Here is a 23,101-nt window from a genome sequence, read left to right as displayed (position 1 = left end):
CTTTCTCGGGCTCCTTCATTGTTTAATTTGCTTCCCTCTTATATTCGTAGGGAATACGTAGGCCTTGTTGATCCGGTTGCATCTTTCAAGTCAGACTTGGACAATTTTTTAGATAAGATTCCAGATCTACCCTACATTCAAGGACTAGCTCGGTCTGCCAACTCAAATTCATTGGTAGATCAAATATTATATAAAGCTTGAACGGTAATAAATAGACGAATTATAACCTTTCACTTTAATAGTAGTGGGGATTACATTCCCCGGAACGGTTAGAAAAAACCATGAAAAACCAAGCAAATTTTCACCCGTGATGTTCTTTCTTCGGGATAAATGAAAATATGAAAAAAATGAATTTTCTGTCAAGATTGTCAAAAAGCTCCAAGTTTCCTCAGTTGGCAATAGAGTAACGAAAAATTAAATGCCCCTCTAGAATGTGAAAAAAGGAACGAGTAACGAGTGATTTTTGGGCTTTTTGGGTCGTTACAACTACACCATTTTAAAATGTAACGGGACTGCAGTTCCTTCTTCGAAAAAAGGAACAAATTACTCTAATTTCGTTACCACTGCCCTGATGAGAGGCATCAAGTAGTAAGATCTTATTACTTTTTCCATAAATCTCGAACCGTCATAGTTTGACAAGCAGGCTTGACCTTCCCTTTGGGGTGCGTGTGCACTTTTATCAATCAGGGTATCCAAAACTCTTCAGTACTACTTTGCAAATACAAATGGAAATTTTTGTAATCAAACCAATACGAAATTAGTTGTCCCATTTGTATGAATGTACACTTGTACCCATTTTTCAAAAGAAGAAGATTCACCCATCACAAAAGCATCTGAAATAATCAGGTACTCACTCGTCCTCAAAAGTCAGTAAGACTCTTTGGACATGAATCGATATCTATGTAAACCAAATGAAAGGTTCTTAGAAGCTTTCTCTTTCATAATTGAAACATTTCGTTTATGATCTATTTTTTAATGACTCTTTTTCACGACTCACAGACCTGTCATTACGTAAGATATTGAAAGTGCACCGATATACAAAGACAGGTAAAAAGGTGGTTTGGTTAGAGCGTTAAAATCGTTTGACTAGATATTAGGTTGGAAATGAGTAGATCAAAAAGTGCTCGAATAAACATGATTAGATTCTTTTTTTTATTTTCTTGGAAATGAGAGCAATCAAAATGCTCCATAAGAGGAGCGGAACCAATTAATTGATCAGTATTCAAATCTTACTGGTAATACCTACATTATGATATACCCTCAAAATTCAATTATTTCAAGAATGTCCAATGGAACAATCATAAGACCAAACCAGATGACATAAGAATCGAGATTCTTTCTAACTGTAAATTGCTGTTACTTTTGACCAAATGCTCATACATCGAACCCATGACGAAGTATGTGGATTTTTGTCGTTCCTATTCCCAAGTACGGTACAGAGCCGAACAATATGAAAAAGCCCGACGATTGATAATGGTCTTGCATCCATCATTGTCCTAAATCAAGGAATATGATCTGTCAGACGCCCAAAGAATAAAGGCTGGGTAGGAACGTTGGTTGGTGATGAAGGAAAAATGGACCACGACACCAAAGACAGGAAAGACTTTAAGGCCGAGTGACTGACTGGCTGACTGGATGTGGGGCCGTCTGGCCGGATGGATGGCAAGGGAGGGACTTTAAAGGGGAACATTTGCCGAGGAGTGGGACCATGGAGCATCACTAAAGGAGCAGTTTTGGACCACCCAAGGGATTAATGGATCCGAGGGATCAAGGATGATCAGCAGAATAGAGAGCGCGGTATCGGGTTAGAAAAGGTCGAATTCCCAATGAATGTGGAGGGAGAAAAAGTCGCTCAAAGGAATCGCCCACATCGCCAATCACATCAGCTTGGCAATTGAACATAATTTTGTCATCAAAGTCAATTACCATGACTTTTCATCAGCGATCAATAATGATGACGACCAGAACAGGGTAATGAAATAAAGTAGTAAAGCAGTTCCAAGAATAAGATTATATGTATTATCATACCAAGAAAAATGGCGAATTTTTGATCAAAAGAAATGACTTGAGCAAAATCCGAAAGGACTTATGAAAATAGAATGAATAGTTTTTGGGGCCAAATTGTTACGTTTATTTTGTGTTATAAGATGATTGGCATAATATATTCAAGGTGGATTTTAAAAATGACAGATCAAAAACTAAAACTTGTGATCAAAATTGTTATATCATAGAGAAAATCATTAAGGCTCGTTCAGCACACATGGAATAGAAGAAGAAAAAAGGGAATGAGCAGGTATTGAAATGAAGGAAGAAAAAGAGGAGATAATAAGAATTTTGATTTTTTGCAGCAAATTGGGTTGTCCAGTTTGAATGATTCCTTTCTTGGCTTCCGTTGTTGATGTAATTTGGCAAGGAGCCGGACAAAGGTGCGTGACCGTCAATCTCCCAAGGGATGTCTGCCCATGCATATTGAAGATTTAGGTAGAGAAAGTGAAATAGGTGTATTTTAATTTTCCTATTATTTCATACACACCATTATTGAAATGGAAGAATCTGGGAGTGCCCTTTTGGATGACGCCCATTAGGTCATTCTTGACAACAAAGAGCACTGATAACAAGTCAAAAGCTAAAACAGCCAATCAAGTAACGAAATTGTGAAATAAATTCTGAAACTCCGGAGGGACTTAGAGATTACAAGTACGCACACTAAAGCTCACTTTTGTTGAGAGTAATCAAGTTTGCAACCCGTTCCATTTTTGAACAAATCTCAGCTTTGTGCATTCGTTTAATCACGAAGTGCAGTGGACCACTTGACTTACCACTTGCAACTCTCCTTGGGATTTTGTCCCAAAGCCTGTCGTTTTAGACAAGGGAAGTGACTTGCCCAATAGTCAAAATTAAAAGAAATCCGGTTTTTTTGAGACAGGTTCCTCTTTCCACGCTAGAGCATTATAATGGAGAGCCATTGTTTATGGTATGAAATATGGAGATACTTTGGAGACAAAAAAAGAGGAAGGCTAACTAATCTCTCCCAAAGCAACTATGGTACTTTAATCAAAGGAAATGATCTTCTCTCGTACATACATACAAACATAGCATCTATCAATAGCATTATAAAGAATCGGGGGAATAGCAAGCACGTGCTTATTCTTGTAATGTTGATTTGATTGTGACATGATGAGAGGTAAAAAAGTGATAAAGATTTCCAAAACGCTTGGGATTATTCGTCACGAGCAGTTTTGATCCAAGCTAATCCATTCCCATCAGAAAGACTTGCTTGACGTATTAATTAGATAAAGGTTATCTCGATTTTTTTTTGTCAAATAACTGTAAAAATATGCATTGTTCTTGGAAACAGGACTTACGAATCTTTAGTTAAAACCAAATTCCTCTCCTCATTTGTTTTGAAGGTCAGGAAATAGTTCAGAAGTTCATGCCCATGTTTTTTAAGTCCAAGTACAGACAGATATAGTTGGTACATAAACTCTCGTATACGATGAACAAAGAGGGTTTCTAATAGAAATAACATCAATAACAGTTGCAGCTCGCTTTGGCAGAAACTTGTTGGGTAAATTAGTTAGGTCTAGTAATTGCCGTTGTTGGCTATAGGATAATGGTCTCCAGGCCCAAAAGATCTGAACCATCATCCGTATGACTAATAGAAAAAACCGCTTGATTCATCCCGTCTGTGAAAGAGATCGGAATCTGGCCTTCATTATAGAGGAGCCGTTTGTTGTTTCAGTTGGAAAACTGCTAGACAATTTAGTCCATTTTATCTTCTCCTGGAAAAGGCTGCAAACATTCGCTATGAATGGATGCTCAATGACCTTTCTCAAGTAATCCTTGACCTACCTTATGGAATCAACAGATTGGAAACACACTCGGTCTTACCTTAACAGATTGAATAACCGGTGGAATTTAAAGGAGAACCAAACAACGTGAAAGCGCAATAATAACAACAAACTTGAAAGCCTTTGATGTGTTTAGAATATATCACTGACGGAGATGAAGGAGATGGAATCCCTGTGCTCAGAAATAAGTACCGAATTCAGTCAAAAGGGAACTACACAAGAAAAGTTTCTTCTCATGAAGCCAACGAGGAACTCCAATCTGATCTGATAACGTCAGGGGTCCAAGCCGTCTCCTTCTTCTTGTTCGTTTCTTGCAACAATCATCCGTCGTTGAAGGGCGCCCTCAGCCTTCTTCTCCCATCACTGAAGAAGGACGTAAGCGACGCCGTCAGTGTCTCACTCGAGGCCCATGGCCTCTCTCCAGTAAAAAAAGGCCGAGAAAACCGGGCTCGGTGGTCGAGGTCGCAGACGACGCCAGTTGACGACGGTGAGAATGGCTGGCCAGTTGGCGGGGGGGGTGAGTTGGTTGGCTGGTTGGTTGGTTGGTTGGTGGGATGGATGGATCACGCAAGGAACGTTGGAGGGAGAAAAGGAGGATCTCACTTTGCTTACTAATGCAGCCCATGAAAGATGCTAGCACGCTCTTTTGAATATGGTAGTGGTTCATAGAAATACTAGACTCATAGCGAGGATACCAGATTATTTTAAGCCTCCATGCTTGTGAATCTTTGGCCTTGCTTCATGTGTATTGGATGTACTTGCAATATCGAGGAGAGAATATGAATGAAACATGTCCCTTCTTATTTTGTTCATGTGTCTTGATTTTCAAATCTATTGGACTGTGTAACGTCTCCAAAGGAGGAAAAGTGGTCTTTTTCCAACGGCCATGAAGGCTAAGGACGACGGAAGAACGTTGTCAGGGTCAAATGTTGGCCTTTTCTAGTCGTGGTGAAGCTTCTGCGAGGGTTTCAAGTCAAAGACTTTGGGTCACCCGTGGGTTGGTGGGTTTAGTTTTGAGCCAAGTAGCGTGAGCATAATGCGCTAGAAGGATTCCTTGTTTGAAAAAGCCCACCCAAATTGTCAGCATGGGCTCATTTCAACGCAAGTGGCATCTTCTGAAGAGGAGAATGGCCAGACCAAAGACAAAGGACCGCGCACTTGTACAAAGACTAGAACTATGAACGTATTATAAATAGCCCTCCCTGCTTTGCGCGGGACATGTGTGGAGTTTGTGAACTTGGACTTGGTGCTTCTCAAGGACGACTCTAGATCCAACAGCCCCAATTCTTATACTAGATACTCTGTCGCATGAGAAAAGCGGCCTTTTTGGTCAGGGCCTCGATGTCGAACAACTTGCTTTCAAGCAGTTGTTGCATTTTTGTCGCAGAAAGACGTTTTAGCTTCATTGCTCATTCGTTGGCCTTCGTTGGCCATTGGGCGGCTGTTCCCGGGTGAATGAATGGGACCATTTTGGCAATCCCAGCTTTGTTGTCTAAGGCAAACACAGATAAATGAGACTCTAACGGGCACTTATCACAAGGCTCATGTCAGATTGAGAAAGTCCCCCACTTGGTCTTGGAGCTCGTGGCCTTCTTCGTGGGTCGTCCCATGTGTGTTATGCCTCTTTGCAACAAATTCATGGTCTCAATTCGCGGATCCATTCCCAAATGGTTGGGTCATTAAGCCATTCTGCGTTGGGATTCGTTCAACCTGGCCAGCACAACATCCTGGAGTACATGCATACTTGGATAGTGTCACAACTCAAGGAAAGTCAGACGCACAATTAGTTTTTATGGCAAGTTTAAGCTCACTCACTATCTCTTCCACGTTATTTGTTTTTTCAGTAATACGAGATATGTACAAAACCAAATTGTAAGACTCTCAGCAGCTTAATTACATTCCCAAAAACTTGCGAGTGAATGGTTGCCGAAATTTGAGGATAGTAGAAAATAAATTCATTTTGACAATGCTGATAAAGTGGACGTTGGCGTTCATACTTTAGATTACATGATATATGATTTCGATTGTGCATTCTTTGTTGTGGCTTGTACTCTCAGCGTTGCTCCTGAAAATCTAGAAAACATGTTATCATTCAGTTTCGTTTCTACTAAAACTGCGTTAATATGACAGTAGGTTTGGGAGTCGAAAAATCATTTAGGCTGAGCAGAAACTAAGCTTGAAACCATCAAATTTGTACTTTTAGATTAGATTACGGCTGTGGTCGCTTTTTGTGTCAACACTTCAATCAAATCTAATCAATCTAAAAAAAGGTGTTTTTAAACATATTTTTTGCACAACTCTGTTTGATTCAAAGGGCCCGTCTGTTTTTAAATCAAATATAGGTCTATGTCCTTTTTATTCATTAGTAGTGGGGATTGTTTTCCCCATTAATGCTAACAGAAATGGGCCAACAAGATATACTTATTCTGTTGACCTGAAGAATAAAGATCATTGACCCTTGGATTCATAGTTTTTGGGTAAGATATGATTAGAGCGGGCGTGACTACAATGCTCCAAACTTGCATCTTGTTGAATACAATGGGTTCCACAATCTCATTGAACAAACCACATTATGTTGGTTATATATAGTATATGAATCAATGGGACCTGGAGGCACTACAAATCAATAATGAACAATTTCATTTTGAATGAATCTCGGTCATTTGAATGCATTAAATGTAAAAGTGAATGTATAATTGTGTTTAATTATAGGTTATAGAACAAAAGTAGGAAATATTCAAGGAGAAAAGTGAAGTGTAAAAGCGCTTTCTCGGTTATTGTAGTTCAGTGCTTTTTTTTGGTTTTTTTCTTCCTTTTTTATGACTAACTGTTCTGAACGCTACAAGGAATGTAATCCCCAGTAATATAAAAAAGAACGATTTTAGTTAATCTATTGGCTTAGAATTAAGTTTTGCATGATATTTGATTGCACAATTCGGTTGACAGAATTTTACCTGAGAGTGGGACAGAGGTGCCTCATTGCCAATACCCCCCTAAGGATGTCGGCCCAAGGACAAGGATGGGCAAAATGTTCTTGTTGACCGGGGGGGACATCCGACTATCACCTCCAGAAAGGTCAGGTTCAAATCGTTGTTGGACATTGACCCATGTTGCCCAGCCGATGGTGAGGGGCTTGGTTTCGCATGTGAAACACGTTCTTGCGTTGATTGTTGGCACACAGGGGCATCCAATCGCATTGCGTTTTTTAAAGACAGCTGGTCAAAAAGAATGGGCAATGAACTTGCATTGACCGACAGGCTTAGGTCAAAATGACAGCAATATCGGTACTAATTGAAATATGCTTTTAAAGAGATTTTTGCTTGGGTAAGAGTGATAATCTTTCGATGCTAGAGGGGTATAATTATGATATGCTTTTCGAAAGGGAGATTAAGTACCAGGGCTTGAACCGTTACTTTTTAGAAAAATGGTCTAAAGCTTCAAAAATAACGCCTTAAGCGATATTTTTAACGTAAACTAAATATAACATGCAACAAATGACGAATACACAATGATACGAGGGTAAGAGAACACAAGGGTTGTTTGGTTTTGATCTTTTTCACTTTTGCTAAACATTTTGACAAGCAATGTTTCATCCTTTCTTTCATGGTTTGAAAAAGAGTTAGGGTAAGGCAAGTACTCAAGTGGTTTGACGAGAGGAACAACAGGGTTACATTTTGAGGCTAACTTACGGGTTTCTGTCATGCAACTAGTAATGCCATTAATCATAGAAAATAGAAATAGAAAAAGAAAGCAACGGTGACTTACTTGATACTGATGGAATCAAATAAAAAAATCGCAGGAGTCATTTGTTTCAAGTCACATTTACGTTAAAAAATCGCATGCACGTTTTTTCACACTTTTAGGTCCTCTTTTTTCTGAAAAAGTAACGGGTAACGGTAACGGTTAATTTTTGTAAAAAAAGTAACAGTAACGTTAACACAGTACCTTTTTTTCGGTAACGGATCAAGCCCTGGTCAGGTGGATTGCCAGATTGCCAGATACACATCGCTATATTAGTCCAAAAAATAAGATTTCAAAAAGTTTAGTCTGAAAATAGTAAATTCAAAAAGGGAAAAATAAGCCCAAGAATAGCTTTTTTGGCTAAAAAAGTTTTTTTCAAGTTCGTTAATGAGTGAAACTGTGATAATTTGTAAAAATGCAATAGTACATGAACCATTCCTTTCATCGACAAAACAACTGAAACCGTATTTTAATCCCTTAAGAAAGAACTATCAAGTATGGATGACCACTTATGGAGTACGTCATTACTACTGACGTACTCTTTCGAGCGACTTTGCTAATTTTAATGGAAAATGTGACGGGGGAATCTTTCGCTTAATTTCGAGCGATCCTTTTAAAGCGTTGGGTTGATCGACAGGACTGGAAGGTTTCTCAATGATTCTGTGCGTTTCTTGCCTGCCGTCAGAAGGACGATACTCTTGCTGGAGGTTGCGTGGATCCATGTTTAGCTGGCTGCGTGACATTCTCTCAGACCACGAGGAATCATAACAAACACACGTGTGACTTTGACTCTCATCCCAGGAATCAACCCAGCCAACCAACAGGGAACAACCCCGGGTCCCAACCCTCGCTAACACCATGGACACAAACCAGAAGGAATTCAAGGTCCCGGCCATCCCCGATGAAAACATGGACGAAGATCCGGCCAGTTCCGACGAAGATGACGAAGACCAAGACGCGGATGATTTCATAGAAGAAGAGGAAGAAGACGACGACGACGAGGAGGAGGATGAGGAGAATGATGAAGAAGGCGAGACCGAGGACGGCCAACCCCTGACCAATCGGGCTTATGTGCCCGGTTCCGAACCGCTGGCCGACAATGAGGAACTGGTCATGGACGAAGGGGCCTACGTGGTTTATCATCAGGCCTCATTGGGCCCACCTTGTTTGTCCTTCGACCTCGTTCAAGACGAACAACCCGCCTCAGCCCTGGAGGAGTACCCCTACTCCCTGTACGGCGTAGCTGGGTCTCAAGCCGCCAAGGCCAATGCCAATTGCATCATTACCTTCAAAATGTTCAACCTCCACCCGTTGACCTCGAAAAAAGCCAAAAGCCCATCTGACCCCGACCAATCGGAGGACGAGTCCGAAGACGAAGACGATAGCGCTCAAGACCCAGAAAACCAGCCCAAGTTGAAAGTGGCCTCGATCAAGCACAACGGGGGCATCAATCGGATCCGGTACAAGATGTTGGGTTCAACGGCCGTGGCTGCGGTTTGGTCCGAATTGGGCTCGGTCGGCATTTACGGCTTGAACCATTGTCTCCAGCAACTCGAGATCCCGACCAGTGGCAACGATTGGTACCGCGAGACCACCCCGCCCATCTTCAGTTTCAAGGGCCATTTGACCGAGGGGTTCGCCCTCAATTGGTCGCCCACCGTCCCCGGGCTCTTGGCCACCGGGGATTGTCGCCAGAACATCCACGTATGGCAGCCCCAAGAAGCCGGAACGTGGGCCATTGACCAGAGACCCTACGCCTCGCACACGGCCTCGGTCGAGGACATCCAATGGTCGCCCAACGAGCCCAATGTCATGGCCTCGTGCTCGGTCGACCAATCGATCAAAATCTGGGACTGCCGAGCCAAGCCCGATCAGGCCTGCATGTTAACCGTGAAGCACAGCCATGCCAGTGATGTGAACGTGATCGATTGGAACCGCCATGAGCCCTTCATCGCATCAGGGGGTGATGATGGGTGCATGAAAGTCTGGGATCTCCGACAGTTTGAAAAAGGCGAGCCCGTGGCCACGTTCAAGCATCACACCGGACCTGTGACCAGTGTGGAATGGCACCCGAGCGATCCCACGGTGCTGGCCTCGAGTGGGGCCGATGATCAGATTGCTCTGTGGGACTTGGCTCTGGAGAAAGATGATGAAGCCGAGCAACCCAGTGGCACTGGCGACGAGCTCAAAGACCTACCCCCGCAGTTGTTGTTTATTCATCAAGGTTTGCAAGACATCAAAGAGCTCCATTGGCATAGGAAATATCCGGGACTCCTCGTCAGCACGTCTCACTCCGGATTTGATGTATTCCGAACCATCAGTGTGTGAAAAATGTTTTGATTTGCCGGCAATAAAGTTGAGCCGCCCTTGAAGCTATGATGTCGACCACGCGCCCTTTTCCAATGAATCCCTTATTACTATGATTTATCAGTTCCAGACCCCTGATCATGGCCAAAGGCAAACACGCCCCCGCTCCTGGAGCCGTGCGGAAAGACAAAGTGATCCATCCCCATTCGAGGAAAGCTCAAAAGATGCAGAGTAAGGCTGAGAAGCGGCATAAACTCCAAGGTGTGGTCAAAAGTGGGGGTCTGAAATTGCAAGCCTTGGGCGAGCGACTCCAATGGTTCCGAGAGAATCTGCCCTTGTGTCTGGAAGAAGGTGAACCTATGAGCTCGGAGGTCATGTTGAACTTGGCTGAAGCCTTTTTGAGTCGATTCCAAGAAGAGTTGGATCAGATCGCCATGAAGAACTCCATTGGTGGCAAGAATAAGCGCAAAAATCATCAGAGCCGGATTGATGTGATTGAGTTCACCATGCAAACGGAAAAAGAGGAGTTTGACGGGTGTGGCGTAGAAATGCCCAATCTGTTTGACCAGGATAATTTGTCCTATTTCCAACAATGGGATGGCGAGTTGAGATTCGTCCAGAATATCAAGTTGGCCCGATTCAAACGCGCGGATCTCGAGTCGAAAAAGTTCGATGATGGCAACATGGAAATGGAATAGATTGTGATCATAAATTTCGTACAGCAGGTTGTTTGCGGGACGTTTATCAAATGAAAACAATATCACATTGAATACTTGGCGATTACATTTGACAAACAGACATCAGGTAAGGAGGAGAAAAAGACTCCACATCGAGTTCTCTAAACACGAACGAACACATAGAACATGATATTGTGATAGAGGTATGCCAAGATGGATTCAACGGCCATCAGTCCGGAGCCAGAGCGACTAGTGTCAAAAGTTGAGATATTTCTTGGCAGCACGGCTTTTGGCAAAGTTCAAGCAAGTCTCTCTCTCTCCTTCGGTATCAGCTTTGGCGAGAATGACATCGATCTCGGGTGTGCTCTGCTCATCATCCATTTCCGGCTCCTCGCCGACGATGATCTCGGGCTCACCTTCCGAGTCCTTGACCGAGTGGTTCAAACTGTTTGAATTATTGTCGTCGGACACTTCGACCACTTCGATTTGCCGTTCGGCAATCTTCTCGTAACAAATTTCCAGTGAAGACGAATGACCCGCCAGGGCACTACAACTCTGAGGCTCATCCGAACTGAGTCTCAGGTTGAGTTCACTGATGTCCAATTCACTTCGCTCTCGACTAGCCGCAGTTTCCATGGACTCGATCGAGCCCGAGTTGTCTGAATTGCGGGTGAAATGGCGGATATCCCGACCGGTCATGAAATGATTGTCCCCGGACTCCGTGGACGTGGACATGCTGTTCTTCGTCTCCAAGTAGAGACGATCTTCGAAGAACTCCGGGTAGTCCGGATGATTCGGGTCGGGACTCGGACTGGAGGGCGTGATCGTGATGGCCGGAATCTTCAAATTGTGCGGCAAAGAGGCTCGTCTATTCTGTTGATTGGGCACCTCAATGAGATTGCCACTCGATACCACGGGCATGCTGTAATTGGTCTTGGAGCTCCGGCTGCGTTGGAAACTTTTACGTTTAGAGCGAGCTTGTTGGAGTCGAGCGGATTCACCTCCACTCTCATCTGAGCTCTCGGATTTGGGACATCCTCGCTCCAATTGAGGGAGGTACTTCTTGGGGATGGGAGATGAAGGCGAGCTCACGTCCATGGATAGCGGACTCCCGCTTTTCCTCCGCTTCCGCGATTGTCGACCTGGGGGCGATGTCCAGCTTTGGAGGAGTCGGATCTGACTGAGCTCTTCGGATCTGTGCTTGGGGGAGCCCTGACTGGGTTCGGATGGGAGATTGCCCAGACTTTGGTATACATGGAGCTCGGGGGAGAGCTCGATGGAGCTGGGCTCCAAGATGTCGGCAAATTGGTTCAAAACCTGAAAGAAATTCATGATGTGAATTGGAACACTTTGCACTGCTTTGAATTTGGACTCAACCGGGGAAATGTATGTTTTGAATGAAGAGATAATGTAATAAACCGCGTTACCAAATATTTATTCAGGATTACCTGAGCTGATGATGTTATGCGTGTTTTAAAGCAGGAAATTGAAGTCACGCTTGACGTCCTTATCTGAATACTTAAATATGCGTTTCAATACAGATTGATTTTAATATGCCATGAATGACGAAATTCAGGTCAAGCATGAAATGTATCCTGTCAAAAATGGTGCTTGGCGTTAATGCGTAATAAATGGGAGGGACATTCCATTCACGGTGAAAAGAACTACTTGTTGTTACTACGGCAACTTACGTATATACGGGTGATGAAACTCAAAGTGCTCTCAATTCTTTGGCGCTCAAGGTACTGAATCAAATATCTAAGGGTCAAAAAAATTCCAAACCTAGTAGGTACAATGCCTTGGAATCTAAAGGTCTTGTACACACTCACAATTTATCCTATTTTTCTACCTGCTACTGACAAAAGATGCTTTGAAAAAAAAACCCGTTAGATTACGGCATTGCTATATCATGAAGAGACAAAGTTCCTGTTTAGTAAAAGATGATTAAAAATTGAAGCACACGTCAAGTCGTCCCTCTAACTTCTGGGAACATCCGTTTCACTTCCCCATTATTTTGTTGCAAAAAAGGTTAGAAAATACATCTCTTACTGAAACAAGAAAAGTCCTTCATTACAAGAAAACCACTTCTTTCTTCAACCACAACAACACGATCACAATCAAGAAGATATCTCACCTCCTCCAAGCTATAGCCTTGAGGAATGACCGACGGGATCAGTTTCCGCGGCTTAAAGTATCGCACGAACTCCATCAGTTCATCGCGACTACTATGACACGAATAGCACACCCGATAGTAGTTCCCGCCGACACACTTGACCCCCAGGGGCTGAGTGGTCTTCAGGCGAGCCTCATTGAAGTACATGGCCGATGGGCGGATCTGACACACTTCAAACGGTTCGTTGCTCTGACAAGGCAGACTTCGACCATTCCGACTTGCATCGTCTTTCTTGGAACAGGCGTGGATCCATTGCGCCATGTTAGGATCGTCATCCGTGCAATCGCCGAGATCGTCGAAACACAAGTAATCCACGTACTTCTTCTCCGGAACGTGAATCTTCCACTTGGTTTGGGACTTCTCATAGATCTCGCGGAGAATGGCCTCGGACCCGTATTGAGCTGGAAACAAGATAGGAGTGAATTGTGGGGTGGGGTTCATGTCCCGAAAATTCGGATTGCGAGCTAGTTTAAGGAATCTTGAGCGATATGTGATTTGACGAGTCTTGATCCACCATTACAATGGCCTGGATTCCTCATCGACGCCTTCAAGCGTCACGAAAGAGAGCTGTCCATCCTTTGTCGTGTTGCTTTACGGATTGTGGCGACTACTTGATTGGCTAGGCTTGATTATCTTTCTTGTGTATATATTTACACGATACATCAGGACACATTATGCAGTTCCCGTAGGAAAATGGGAGGAAGGCATTATAACCCGATGGCAAGGGAAACTCTATCTGCATTCGTTGTTCAAAATGAGGAACTGCGCCTCAATTGTAATGAATTCCTATTTCAAGCCAGCAAGACAAGATCAAATGCACACAACACAACGAAGGGCTTGCTTGACATGTTATTTCAGAGAATTCATTCCATTTGCGGAATTCCATCTGCTATTATTACACGACAGGAATAGAACACTTCTACTTCGTTTCATCGTCAACATGTGGCACGAATCCAATAATAATGAATGGGCTTATCCGGATGAGATGTCTTTTTAGTGCTTCTATAGCAGTCAATGATCGATTACCAGGATCAAACGCAGTTTCGAATTTGCCGATGTCTAAATCGAACACGTCTGAATCAAGAACCAATGACATCTGCTGAAATGTTTAAAGGAGTTGTTGTGCGCCAAGCAATCTTTTCATTGTCCCAAAAATAGTACCAAGACAATCACTAGGATCGTTCATCGTACACCTGCTTATTCCGTTCATCAATCTTTCATTCTAAAAATGAGAGCTAATTTTTTCTCGTCCACTAAATAAGCCAAAAACTAGTTCTCATTTCTCGTGTTCCTTGTGAAAGAAGGACCGGTTGAAATAATGTGCCTGGTGAACTTTTCCAGCCTCTAAATATTTGATCTGGCACCTCGAGAGTCAAACACAAACACGCCCTTCTTCAGACGTTCCACCGGGTGGCAACCATTCATACTAATGATTATCATTAGTGGCCAAAGTGTGACGTCCGCCCACTGATGCTCGTGCAAGATGATCATCACTGTTTGAGCGAGCAAGTGGTTCTTCCGTCATCTCGAGTGGATGAGCTCACCTGGGAGATGGAAAAGCACCACATGCTTGGCTCTTTGCTTTCGGTACATGCCATTCTTTCTGATCCATCCACTGACAATTTCCCAGATGCCTCGAAGGGCCTCATCGCGATCGGGAAACGTGGGATATTTGGGAGTACAGAATGTCGTGTCGAGATACATCTCATCCACTTGGATCGGCTCGAGATTCAGATGAAGCGCATTCAGCGAAGTGAGGGGAATGTTCTCAAAGCGAAAATCGCCCGTGTACAGGATCCGATGGGTTGGTGCGGGAGACCCATCTTCACTCAAGCTCTCGTAAAGGAACCTGAAAATGGAGATTTTGCGTGATTGAGGGAGTGAGGTGAGCGAGGTGAGCTTGCAAAATCGTTATTTAGCCGTCTACAATGGTCGAATTCGTCCTTGCTTGGAACATTGAATTCATTGGAGAAAGCTGGGCGGACTCGAAGCTATTCTTGGCAAGTGCATTTTCTTCACCTTTTGGCATGGGAAAGTTAATTGAGAAGGTGGTAGGTAGTTCGGATTGCAAATTCTAGACGTGAAAGAGGTTTTGTCCTCTTTCAAGGATTATCTTAGATAAGAGGATGAGCGGTCTTTGCACTACGAGGGGAATTCCACTCTCAAGTAGTAAGAGCGCCAAGACATTGCCTATCAAGTTAATCAAACTAATCATGTACGGATAACTTTAGATACGATAAAGCGAAACTTTAAACGAATAATCCCGGGCGAAATGCAAAATTCACCATTATTAATACTGGGAGGGGAAAGTCGTTTTTCTTGGAACCCAGCCTGTTCCCTGCTTGCATATCTAACGTTAAAAGGGATTAGGCGTATGGGTTCATTAAAATAAAACCTCCCCAATTGAAAGGAACGGGGTCCATTAAAAGTGCTCGATTAAACCAACGCAGCTGACTTTCGTGGTTGCATGATTAAGTGTTTTAATGATCGTGTCAAAAAAAGAAAAGCCCATGAAGGTCATAAATCCGTATGTTTTGTCAAGGTTACCTCAAGCTCGCAACCAAGAGACGAACCCAACCAAATACCAAAGTACAGTAGGCCTAATTCTCAAGAAAAGAATCTTGCTCGGCATTTCCTGGATCTCTCTTTGGAACCGAGTCAACATGTTTGATTACAACCTTTTTGAAAAGCTGAATCAATATCCGCCAAACCTTCTCTAAATATAGAAATTTGAAAAAAGTTCCTGTCACTCAATGACGATGAATTTTGCCTTACATGATAGAACCAGGACAATGATTGGCTGGGATGGCCGTGACCCGCACATTATACATAGACTTCTTGGCCTTGTCGAAAATGGCCAGAGTAACGGGTTCATTGGGCGCGAGATCACGAACGAAACGCTCGTCCAGGCGCTTGAATTTGTTCACCAGAAACGCCTTTGATATCCTTGAGCAATTGATTCGGTGGTTCACTTTGACATGGTTGCGATGGATCAATTCGTCGACCAGCTTCTCCAAGCCAATCATATGATCTGAAAATAGAGACCCAATATAGCATTCATTCCCTTTAAACCTTTCCAATTGGAACAACTCCTTTTTGTATGCACTCGCAACAACCTTCGAACGCTATCTTTCAAGATTGATGGAGTTAGCGTAAGATTCTCAGCTATGTGTGTTTGTGGTTCATCTTGGGAACCACGAGAGGGGTCCCAAGGGATTTGAATAACTTACCCGAATGACAATGGGAGAGAAAGAATTGATCCGCTCTGAGATTCTGACCGTCAAATCGATCACATGCCACTCCCGGCAAGAACGGAAAGTATCCCGGGAATGTGCTCATGTTTTATGAGGGAGTTCCACAAGGAGTCACTTCACAGGAGCTCCAAGGAGCATATGAATGAACTTGACTGTTCATTAGCACTGCATCAGTTCAAGCACGAGGTCACAAACTTCAAACATATTATCAATTCATTACATGATGCTAATTTCAGTCTCAATCGACGCACTCTCTCTTTCTGATTGAGAGCAAGACACCTTCAACACCGCTGGACTGCCGGCATGACGTCATCACGGATGACAACCAAAACAAACTCTTCCAATAGGGCAAAAAGCCTTGCTCCAAAGGGATTGGTGAGACATTTGTTCCCAGCTTTATATTTCAATTCTTGTCATATGAACCATATTCCTGTCTGACTGTCGTTACTCTTCACCGATTAATTCTCTTCTGAATTTGAGTGTTTTAAATTTGCGGTCAATTGTCTTTTTTAAGCTCAAGAGTCGATACAATCACTGTAGGTAAAGACTTTGAGTTCTTAGAACCGGCAAATAATTGGTGAAGAATAACGTCTACCAACCCTGTCAAAGTCTTGGGAATATATCGTAACTCAGCACGGCCTGTTGCTCCTCGCTTGTTCCAATGTCAGAATGCCAACTGGGATTTGGAACATGTATGAACAAGACTGGTCCAAAGAGGTCGGTTTTGGTCTTGAGCCAGGCGCGAGTAACGTGTTGTAATGGAATTGGCAAGAAGTAAGAAGTGAGGCGTGTCCGGAGATAAGGAGCTCGTTATGGCACACACACACATACACACTGTTTGAAGAAGTTGGAATTCCTCGTTGTCCAAGAGTCACACATGAACACTCGACAGTCGTGGCCTTTACCGAATGGACCGAGGGCCCTCGTCAATGCTCCTTCTCTGTTTGGATGATGTGCCTTGGTGCCAGAGACACGCACAGGAAGAGGGCTTAGGGACGAAGGACGAAGGACGAAGGCCGCGCCAGGGATAAATAACGACGCTTTTCCTCTTGGTTCACTTGGCCAATGAAGAGTAGGAACATGAAGGTCTTTGGAGAAGCGCACCAGGAATTGGTGAGGAGAGCTGTCTCTCTCCCTGATCAACACACAGAGAAATAGAGAGAAAGAGGGGAAGTAGAAGTAGAGAATGGACATTATGTACACCAAAAGAAGGTGTGTGGAGGGCGACTTTGCCGACTTTCCAAGTGACGGGTATGTTTTGGTACACGTCGTACCTTGCAACCCGGGGATCGGTACGTCTTAGTAAGGATATTGAGTCCATAGAATACAAGGCCAACAAGTCTAGTTTCACGCCGGAACTCGCCTCTCCCATCCCAAGTTTTAGGAGAAGAGAGGGGACAAGCCCTCCTTCACATGGAATAGATGCCCTTTTTATATGATATGTCACGCCATGGGTGGACAACTGGACATGCCACAATGGAAAAACACATCCGACTGGAGGTAGGAGGGGCCCCTGGGGGATTGAAATAGATTCCGCCTTTCTCGATTACCCTCTCATTGAGTACATGCAACTCTCCGCAAGGAGATTCGGATTGGAAGTAATGGGAGTCTAGTTCAAGGGCTATTAGTGGTATTACGTCGCCAAGGTCTCATTATACCCGTTTCCAATCTGCTTACGAAGGAAGCTACATCTAAGTTGTGTGTACAAGGGTTGGATCACAACCGGCACAGCTGTGGAATTATAAGAGGAACGAAAAAAACTGATCGACCGAGTTCCCTTTTGGAACACAAGATGGCACACGTAGCTTGGGAAGGAACGACTTGGCAAGAGCCGTGTTTTCAAAATAGAAAGCTCGGAAATATTCTTGCTTTCTCCGGGTAGTTTGGGAAAAGAAAATTATTCCTTCTTGAGCAGCATTGAATCTGGACATAGATCAAGATGTGCTTAGATTATGAGTAACGAAGGCTGCACGAAGATGACCAGCTCAAGATAAAAAAAAGTCTTATCGACATTCACTTTCCTCACTCGCATTTCTTTGCAGAGATCACACATGATCAGCTGAGTTGACAAGTGTTCACATGACCTCAACGAACTCGGATTGGTTCACATCTTCTGTTCCCATTCCACGCTGATCATGAGCATAAGTCGAGATCATGTATCGACGAGAGGCAAGTTTTATTATTAGCACATCTGAAGAACAACACAACTGATGCCATTGGACACTTTAGTATCCTGAAGCCCCTGGACTTTACTACCGAAGACTACACGGAGGGCGATATCGGCCCACACTCAGGGAGGTGTTGGCGAAAAATGGCGCTGGATGTTTGGTGGGATTAATCCTGGTCATAGTCAGTATCGGCGGTTTATTCTGGAATGAAGTGAGTTTCAACCTTTGTTCGTCTCAATTCCTTAGACTTAGTCTATGGCATAGATTTGATAGATCTGAAAAAATGCCGATTTAGGGTCAAGCGATTCGAACCGCGCGTTCCTTGGCGGAAGCTCATCTCAAAGTTGTGATACCCGAGACGAATGAGGTTGTTTTTGATGAAAACAACGGGAAACTCGTCCACGTGGCGGATCGTCTTCATATTGAAGATCCACTCACCGACCCCATCTATGGCATTTCCGTCAAAGCAATCAAGCTCCAACGAACGGTTCAAATGTACCAATGGTACGAGATCCAAGATCGTCATGACTCGACCATGGGCGCCAACGAGGGCGACCATGATGGACACACGGCGACCACTTACAGCTACGATACGGATTGGTTCGACTATCTCATCAATTCCGACCAGTTTGATAGTCCCATGGGACACCACAACCCTGAGGAATGGACCATTAATTCCTCTGTGATCATCAACAAGCGAGCCAAACTCGGAGGTTTCCTGTTGGGCTCGGAGCTCCGATTCAAGTTCGACGAGTTCACCGTGTTCACCAGTGATGAAAGGCCAAGTGATCGGACCATCAAAATGCACGCGGGGCTGTACTTTCATGCGGAAAACGTGTGGAAGCCGGAGGTCGGTGATATCCGGATTCAATTCTCCTATTCTGGTCACGATCAGGACCAGGTAATGGCCATGGTTGCGAACTTAAAATGCGAGGTTTGGTTCGGCATGTTTAATTTTATCCGAAGGTAACTGTGATCGGGCGCCAATCGGGCCGAGAGATCCGCCCATTCGAAACTGAATCGGGAGAAGAGCTCTTGATGCTCCAATCAGGTCTGAAGCAAGTGGATGAGATGATTCGCCACGAAGAGGCCCAAGTGCGATTGGGAACTTGGATCTATCGCTTGGTGGGATGGTTGGTCTGCTTCATCGGATATAACTGGATGTCCTCAATTTTGGATTTGATCAGTAAGGCTTAACTGCACATTGAGAATATCTAGCATGATCCATGTTAACTGATCCCTCCATTTTCAGTTGACGAATACGTCCACGTTAGAGATGCCTTGATCCTGGGAAATACTTCCCTTCCATTCTCATTCGCATTGTCCACCACATTTTGTGCCATAGGTTAGTTGACATCAGTTGGTGTGTCCTAAATTATTCTTCATGAACACGTCATGTTTTTCCTACACAGGCATTGGGTGGCTCGTCTGTCGCCCGATGGTGGGATGCTTACTATTATTTCTATCCATTCTGCCTTTCTTCGGTCCAATGGTTGCCATTTATTTACGTCGCGAGGAAGGCCGGCGACATCGATATTAATAAACATCTGTGATTTTCATCTTGAGATTTATCATTATTTGAAAAGAGTTGCTCTGTAAAATCGTAGCTCTTCAATACTCTCCATAATATCATCCAAAGCCCGGTGAGTCACCTTTTTCTTGGGTGCCTTTTGAGCAATCTCTGGATACCAACGCTTAGCCAACTCTTTAATAGTGGACACATCAACCACTCGATAATGGAGATGGCTCATGAAATCGGGCATATACTTGGTCAGAAACCGCTGGTCTTGACCAATACTGTTCCCCGCCAAAGGACACTGGCCTTTGGGCACATGAGACTGGATAAAGTCCAACATTTGGATCTCACATTCCTTCAAGCTGATCGGACTGTCTTTCACCGCCTGAAATTGGAAGGAACACAAACATCAATTGATCTCAAAGTAGCTGTTAGCGTTTCACTCACTTGAGTGAGTCCAGAATGGGCATGATGTTGCGTGCACCAATCGTCCATGGCTGCCAGGACAGAATCGGGCTGGTGAATCACGATATTTGGCCCTTGGGCCACGATTTCCAACCGACCATCAGTGACAATCACAGCCATCTCGAGCAGCGTGTCCCGGTCAATGCTCAATCCCGTCATTTCGCAATCCACCCAGACCAAATGTTGGTTCGGATCTTGGACGAGGGAAACTGGAGGATTGGAACTACTCATGGTGCCGACGTCTTTCTGGCGGATACCCGTAGGGCGAGGCTCGGAGAAATGGCGGTAAAAGGAACGTAAGGGGCGTAATGAGAACGAGAATTTGACGAGAGAAGAGAGCTTAGACATAGATGGATGCAGATTTGAGAGGATGGGAAGGGACACGGTAGGCGGGGAACTTTCCGAAATCATGCAGGTCTTTCGGCCGACGGCAAACTTATTGTGGTAGGTTGCGTGAAGTACAGACTCTTTCCGTATCAAACGGAATTTTGGAGTCCGATTTGGTTCTGTAGTTGCGTGGTTATCAATTTGCAGCTTTGCGTTCACGGAATCATCAATGCCATCCTCAACATCATGATTCATTCAAAGAAGATCATGGGGCTTGTTTTACCCCTGCCGTACATGCGTCCCGTTTTAGACTGGGTTGATTACATAGGAATGGATAATGAAACAATGTCAGACCGGTATTTGGATGGGTGAAACGAGCAAAGTTTGAATCATTGTTTGTAAAATGTGACAAGTGCCACGCACTATCTTTTTGAATTAATTTGAATGACTTTTTCTCACTTCACAAACTCAAAATAGTGTTATGGTTTAACCATTGCCACATGAGCAGACATGTCTAAACACTTCCCTCTTTGGAACATGGTAAACAAACCCCTTTATTATTATAAGTGCACAAGGCTATTTGGGATGTCTGCAATGTATACATGTATGAGACTGGATTTGCAGTCCTCATCTTTGAACATCATCCATAATCATAAAACAAATTCTTGGCCACTGTGCTCCTTTTTGCTTGTGGCTAGCCGGGCTTGGTCTTGTTATTTTGAAAGTAAAAAATCGTGAAAAATGTCAGGGTGGTTGAAAAAGAATGTCAATATGCAACTTGGTCCTAAACTGAAAAATACGTTTTCAGCCTCGCACATTTAACCCTGGTAGATGCCGCAAAAAGCAACCCTGATTTTGAGCATTTTGAGGAGGGAGGACTAAGACAAACATTACAGCCATTGAACCGAGATAACAGTACAGTGACAGAACGGCACAAAAATGACAAATATTTAACATTTGTAGCACAACTCACTTGATAGTTGAAAATTCAATTTAAATTGAAGAACGAGTGCAAGTGCGACGTAGCTACAATGTTTGTCTACATTCTCCCTCCTGAAAATGCTCAACATCAGTGTTGCCACACCAAGTTTTTCTTGAATTTCTTTTACTGAACATGGCCTTTACAGTCGAACTTCGATTTAACGATATTGTCCGTCAGCGGAGAACATATCGTTCAATCGAGTTTCATTAAATCGAAGTTCGACTGTAGTCCTTTTCATTCTCCTCTCCCTCCTCTCATTGCAGACAAATAAATGGAGAAACACAGGAATACACTTTTTCGCTGAACTTATTGCAACTCTACTCTAACACCATAAATACACCACCAACACTTCTGTGCAACCTTTCAAAACCTACAAAGTTACAGTTACAAACACTTTTGTAAACTTGCAACATTCCAGCGACTTTTCGTCATCATATTTTCCATTGGATTTTTCTAAAGAAGGTAATGGTAAGTTTGGACGAAAAAAAATATAGTTAGTCACCAAAATCTTGTGACATTGTGCTTTTCAAAGTAATTTATTTGTTGGAAACGATTATTGCCAAAGTATTGAAGCGTTATCAACCATGCAGCACACGACTTTTTGTAAAAGGATTATTTACATGTCCTAATTGTTCGGAATTTTACCCAAAGAGAACTTGAAACGTCTCCCAGAAGAGTTGATGGCTTATTCATTGCTTCACAGTACTTAATGAATTGTTCATTTAATAACCTCTTGATAAGGTGGCGTCATAGAGGGTATTCTCTCGTTTCTACATTTGTTTGTCCTCGCTTAGACAAAGCAGAGGGTGCTTCCTCCGCTCGATGAAAATGGCTACTTATTGTACTTAACGTTATATTCATATAATACCAGTTTTGTTCCACCAACCAATTAGAGCTGGTAGATCTAGCCTTTGAATATAGGGTTGATGTGGAATTTTAATCGACAAATTGTCCAAAATTCTGGGTGTAAAAGGAAGCTCCTTTTATTGAAGGGATTTTCAGAAGGTGCTAGGAACTGTCTTGAGTTGGTATTGGATGGAAAAAATTATGAAAGCGTTGATAGTCAACTATAACTTATAGGATAGTTTGGGTTGGTCACACCCACCCACTATTTGATTGCGGAACGAAGCAGTCAAGTGTGGGCAAAAAGGATAGTAGCACTGACACTCTTGATTTGCAAGATTCGTCTCCCAAAGTCAAAGAGAGCATAATAGAGAATGCTCCAAAAATTTGCGATGTCCATAAACGAATAAAATACAAAAAAGCAGGGAAAGGTTGTGAATTGGCTCACCCAGAGTGGTGTCCCAAACTTAGAGAGCTTGGCCTTCTCAAATTCAATGAGAAGGGCTGTTCCAAGCCGGAGTGTAGCTTTTTCCACCCATTTATGTGCATGAGATCTTTGAGGCACAAGGTATGCCTCAATTTCAAATGCACAAAGGCCCATCTCAGGGACACTAGGAGGAAGAGACAGCAGTTGTCTCAACCTCATTGTCAAGTCTCTCAACAGAGTTACCGCACCCCTTTCCTCTCTCCTTCCCTATTTCCCTCCCCTTGTTCCCCTCCCTCTCCTACAACCTCACCCTCAATTCCTTTAACCTCTCTTCTGCCCAAACTTTGTAGCCCTAAGCCCCCCTCTGGTC

The 23,101-nt window shown here is 43.5% G+C and overlaps 6 protein-coding genes across 7 annotated transcripts in view; 3 read left to right on the top strand and 3 right to left on the bottom strand.

The window, feature by feature from the left end:
* LOC131886941 (glycerophosphocholine cholinephosphodiesterase ENPP6-like) overlaps positions 1-4,186 on the bottom strand; it is a 22,681-nt gene extending 18,495 nt beyond the window's left edge. Inside the window, exon 1 of the mRNA XM_059235410.1 lies at positions 3,892-4,186. The gene's annotated coding sequence lies outside the window, so the exon portion shown is untranslated. The remainder of the gene's footprint in view (positions 1-3,891) is intronic.
* Positions 4,187-8,225: 4,039 nt separating this feature from the next.
* On the top strand, positions 8,226-10,030 carry LOC131886076 (glutamate-rich WD repeat-containing protein 1-like). The gene has a single exon (XM_059234306.1). It carries the CDS (start codon positions 8,451-8,453, stop codon positions 9,918-9,920), a length of 1,470 nt encoding a protein of 489 aa, XP_059090289.1. The 5' UTR covers positions 8,226-8,450; the 3' UTR covers positions 9,921-10,030.
* LOC131886082 (translation machinery-associated protein 16-like) lies at positions 9,977-10,627 on the top strand. Its single transcript, XM_059234311.1, has one exon. It carries the CDS (start codon positions 10,040-10,042, stop codon positions 10,595-10,597), a length of 558 nt encoding a protein of 185 aa, XP_059090294.1. The 5' UTR covers positions 9,977-10,039; the 3' UTR covers positions 10,598-10,627.
* A 37-nt stretch (positions 10,628-10,664) lies between these two features.
* On the bottom strand, positions 10,665-16,120 carry LOC131886075 (protein artemis-like). Its single transcript, XM_059234305.1, has 5 exons — positions 15,980-16,120; positions 15,525-15,780; positions 14,294-14,598; positions 12,711-13,150; positions 10,665-11,893 (listed from the first exon to the last, which is right to left on the bottom strand). The coding sequence occupies exons 1-5, from the start codon at positions 16,086-16,088 to the stop codon at positions 10,832-10,834; spliced, it is 2,172 nt and encodes a 723-aa protein (XP_059090288.1). The 5' UTR covers positions 16,089-16,120; the 3' UTR covers positions 10,665-10,831.
* A 126-nt stretch (positions 16,121-16,246) lies between these two features.
* Positions 16,247-19,730, top strand: LOC131886077 (transmembrane protein 43-like). 2 transcript variants are annotated; one of them, XM_059234307.1, is made up of 7 exons: positions 16,247-16,378; positions 18,046-18,172; positions 18,233-18,382; positions 18,467-19,072; positions 19,138-19,357; positions 19,424-19,516; positions 19,584-19,730. In XM_059234307.1, the coding sequence occupies exons 2-7, from the start codon at positions 18,158-18,160 to the stop codon at positions 19,709-19,711; spliced, it is 1,212 nt and encodes a 403-aa protein (XP_059090290.1). In that variant the 5' UTR covers positions 16,247-16,378; positions 18,046-18,157; the 3' UTR covers positions 19,712-19,730. The 2 variants fall into 2 exon arrangements, with proteins under 2 accessions (XP_059090290.1, XP_059090291.1); XM_059234308.1 differs by lacking the exon at positions 16,247-16,378 and adding an exon at positions 16,525-16,543.
* On the bottom strand, positions 19,725-20,725 carry LOC131886079 (probable oligoribonuclease). The gene is made up of 2 exons (XM_059234310.1): positions 20,135-20,725; positions 19,725-20,072 (listed from the first exon to the last, which is right to left on the bottom strand). The coding sequence occupies exons 1-2, from the start codon at positions 20,561-20,563 to the stop codon at positions 19,746-19,748; spliced, it is 756 nt and encodes a 251-aa protein (XP_059090293.1). The 5' UTR covers positions 20,564-20,725; the 3' UTR covers positions 19,725-19,745.
* Between the last annotated feature and the right edge of the window lie 2,376 nt (positions 20,726-23,101).

Source organism: Tigriopus californicus, chromosome 9 (assembly GCF_007210705.1).
Source record: "Tigriopus californicus strain San Diego chromosome 9, Tcal_SD_v2.1, whole genome shotgun sequence".
NCBI classification, from domain to species: domain Eukaryota; kingdom Metazoa; phylum Arthropoda; class Copepoda; order Harpacticoida; family Harpacticidae; genus Tigriopus; species Tigriopus californicus.
The sequence above is the reverse complement of the archived record's forward strand: the minus strand, read 5'-3'. Positions and strand labels throughout refer to the sequence as shown.

Coding starts and splice junctions, on each gene's coding strand:
- LOC131886076 (XM_059234306.1), top strand. CDS start 8,451: ATGGACACAAACCAGAAGGAATTCAAGGTCCCGGCCATCCCCGATGAA.
- LOC131886082 (XM_059234311.1), top strand. CDS start 10,040: ATGGCCAAAGGCAAACACGCCCCCGCTCCTGGAGCCGTGCGGAAAGAC.
- LOC131886075 (XM_059234305.1), bottom strand. CDS start 16,088: ATGAGCACATTCCCGGGATACTTTCCGTTCTTGCCGGGAGTGGCATGT. Junction 15,781..15,979: donor TCTCTCCCATTGTCATTCGG/GTAAGTTATTCA, acceptor CTCTATTTTCAG/ATCATATGATTGGCTTGGAG. Junction 14,599..15,524: donor CATTGTCCTGGTTCTATCAT/GTAAGGCAAAAT, acceptor CTCCATTTTCAG/GTTCCTTTACGAGAGCTTGA.
- LOC131886077 (XM_059234307.1), top strand. Junction 18,383..18,466: donor GCGGTTTATTCTGGAATGAA/GTGAGTTTCAAC, acceptor ATGCCGATTTAG/GGTCAAGCGATTCGAACCGC. Junction 19,358..19,423: donor CTCAATTTTGGATTTGATCA/GTAAGGCTTAAC, acceptor CTCCATTTTCAG/TTGACGAATACGTCCACGTT.
- LOC131886079 (XM_059234310.1), bottom strand. CDS start 20,563: ATGATTTCGGAAAGTTCCCCGCCTACCGTGTCCCTTCCCATCCTCTCA. Junction 20,073..20,134: donor CCCATTCTGGACTCACTCAA/GTGAGTGAAACG, acceptor TTCCAATTTCAG/GCGGTGAAAGACAGTCCGAT.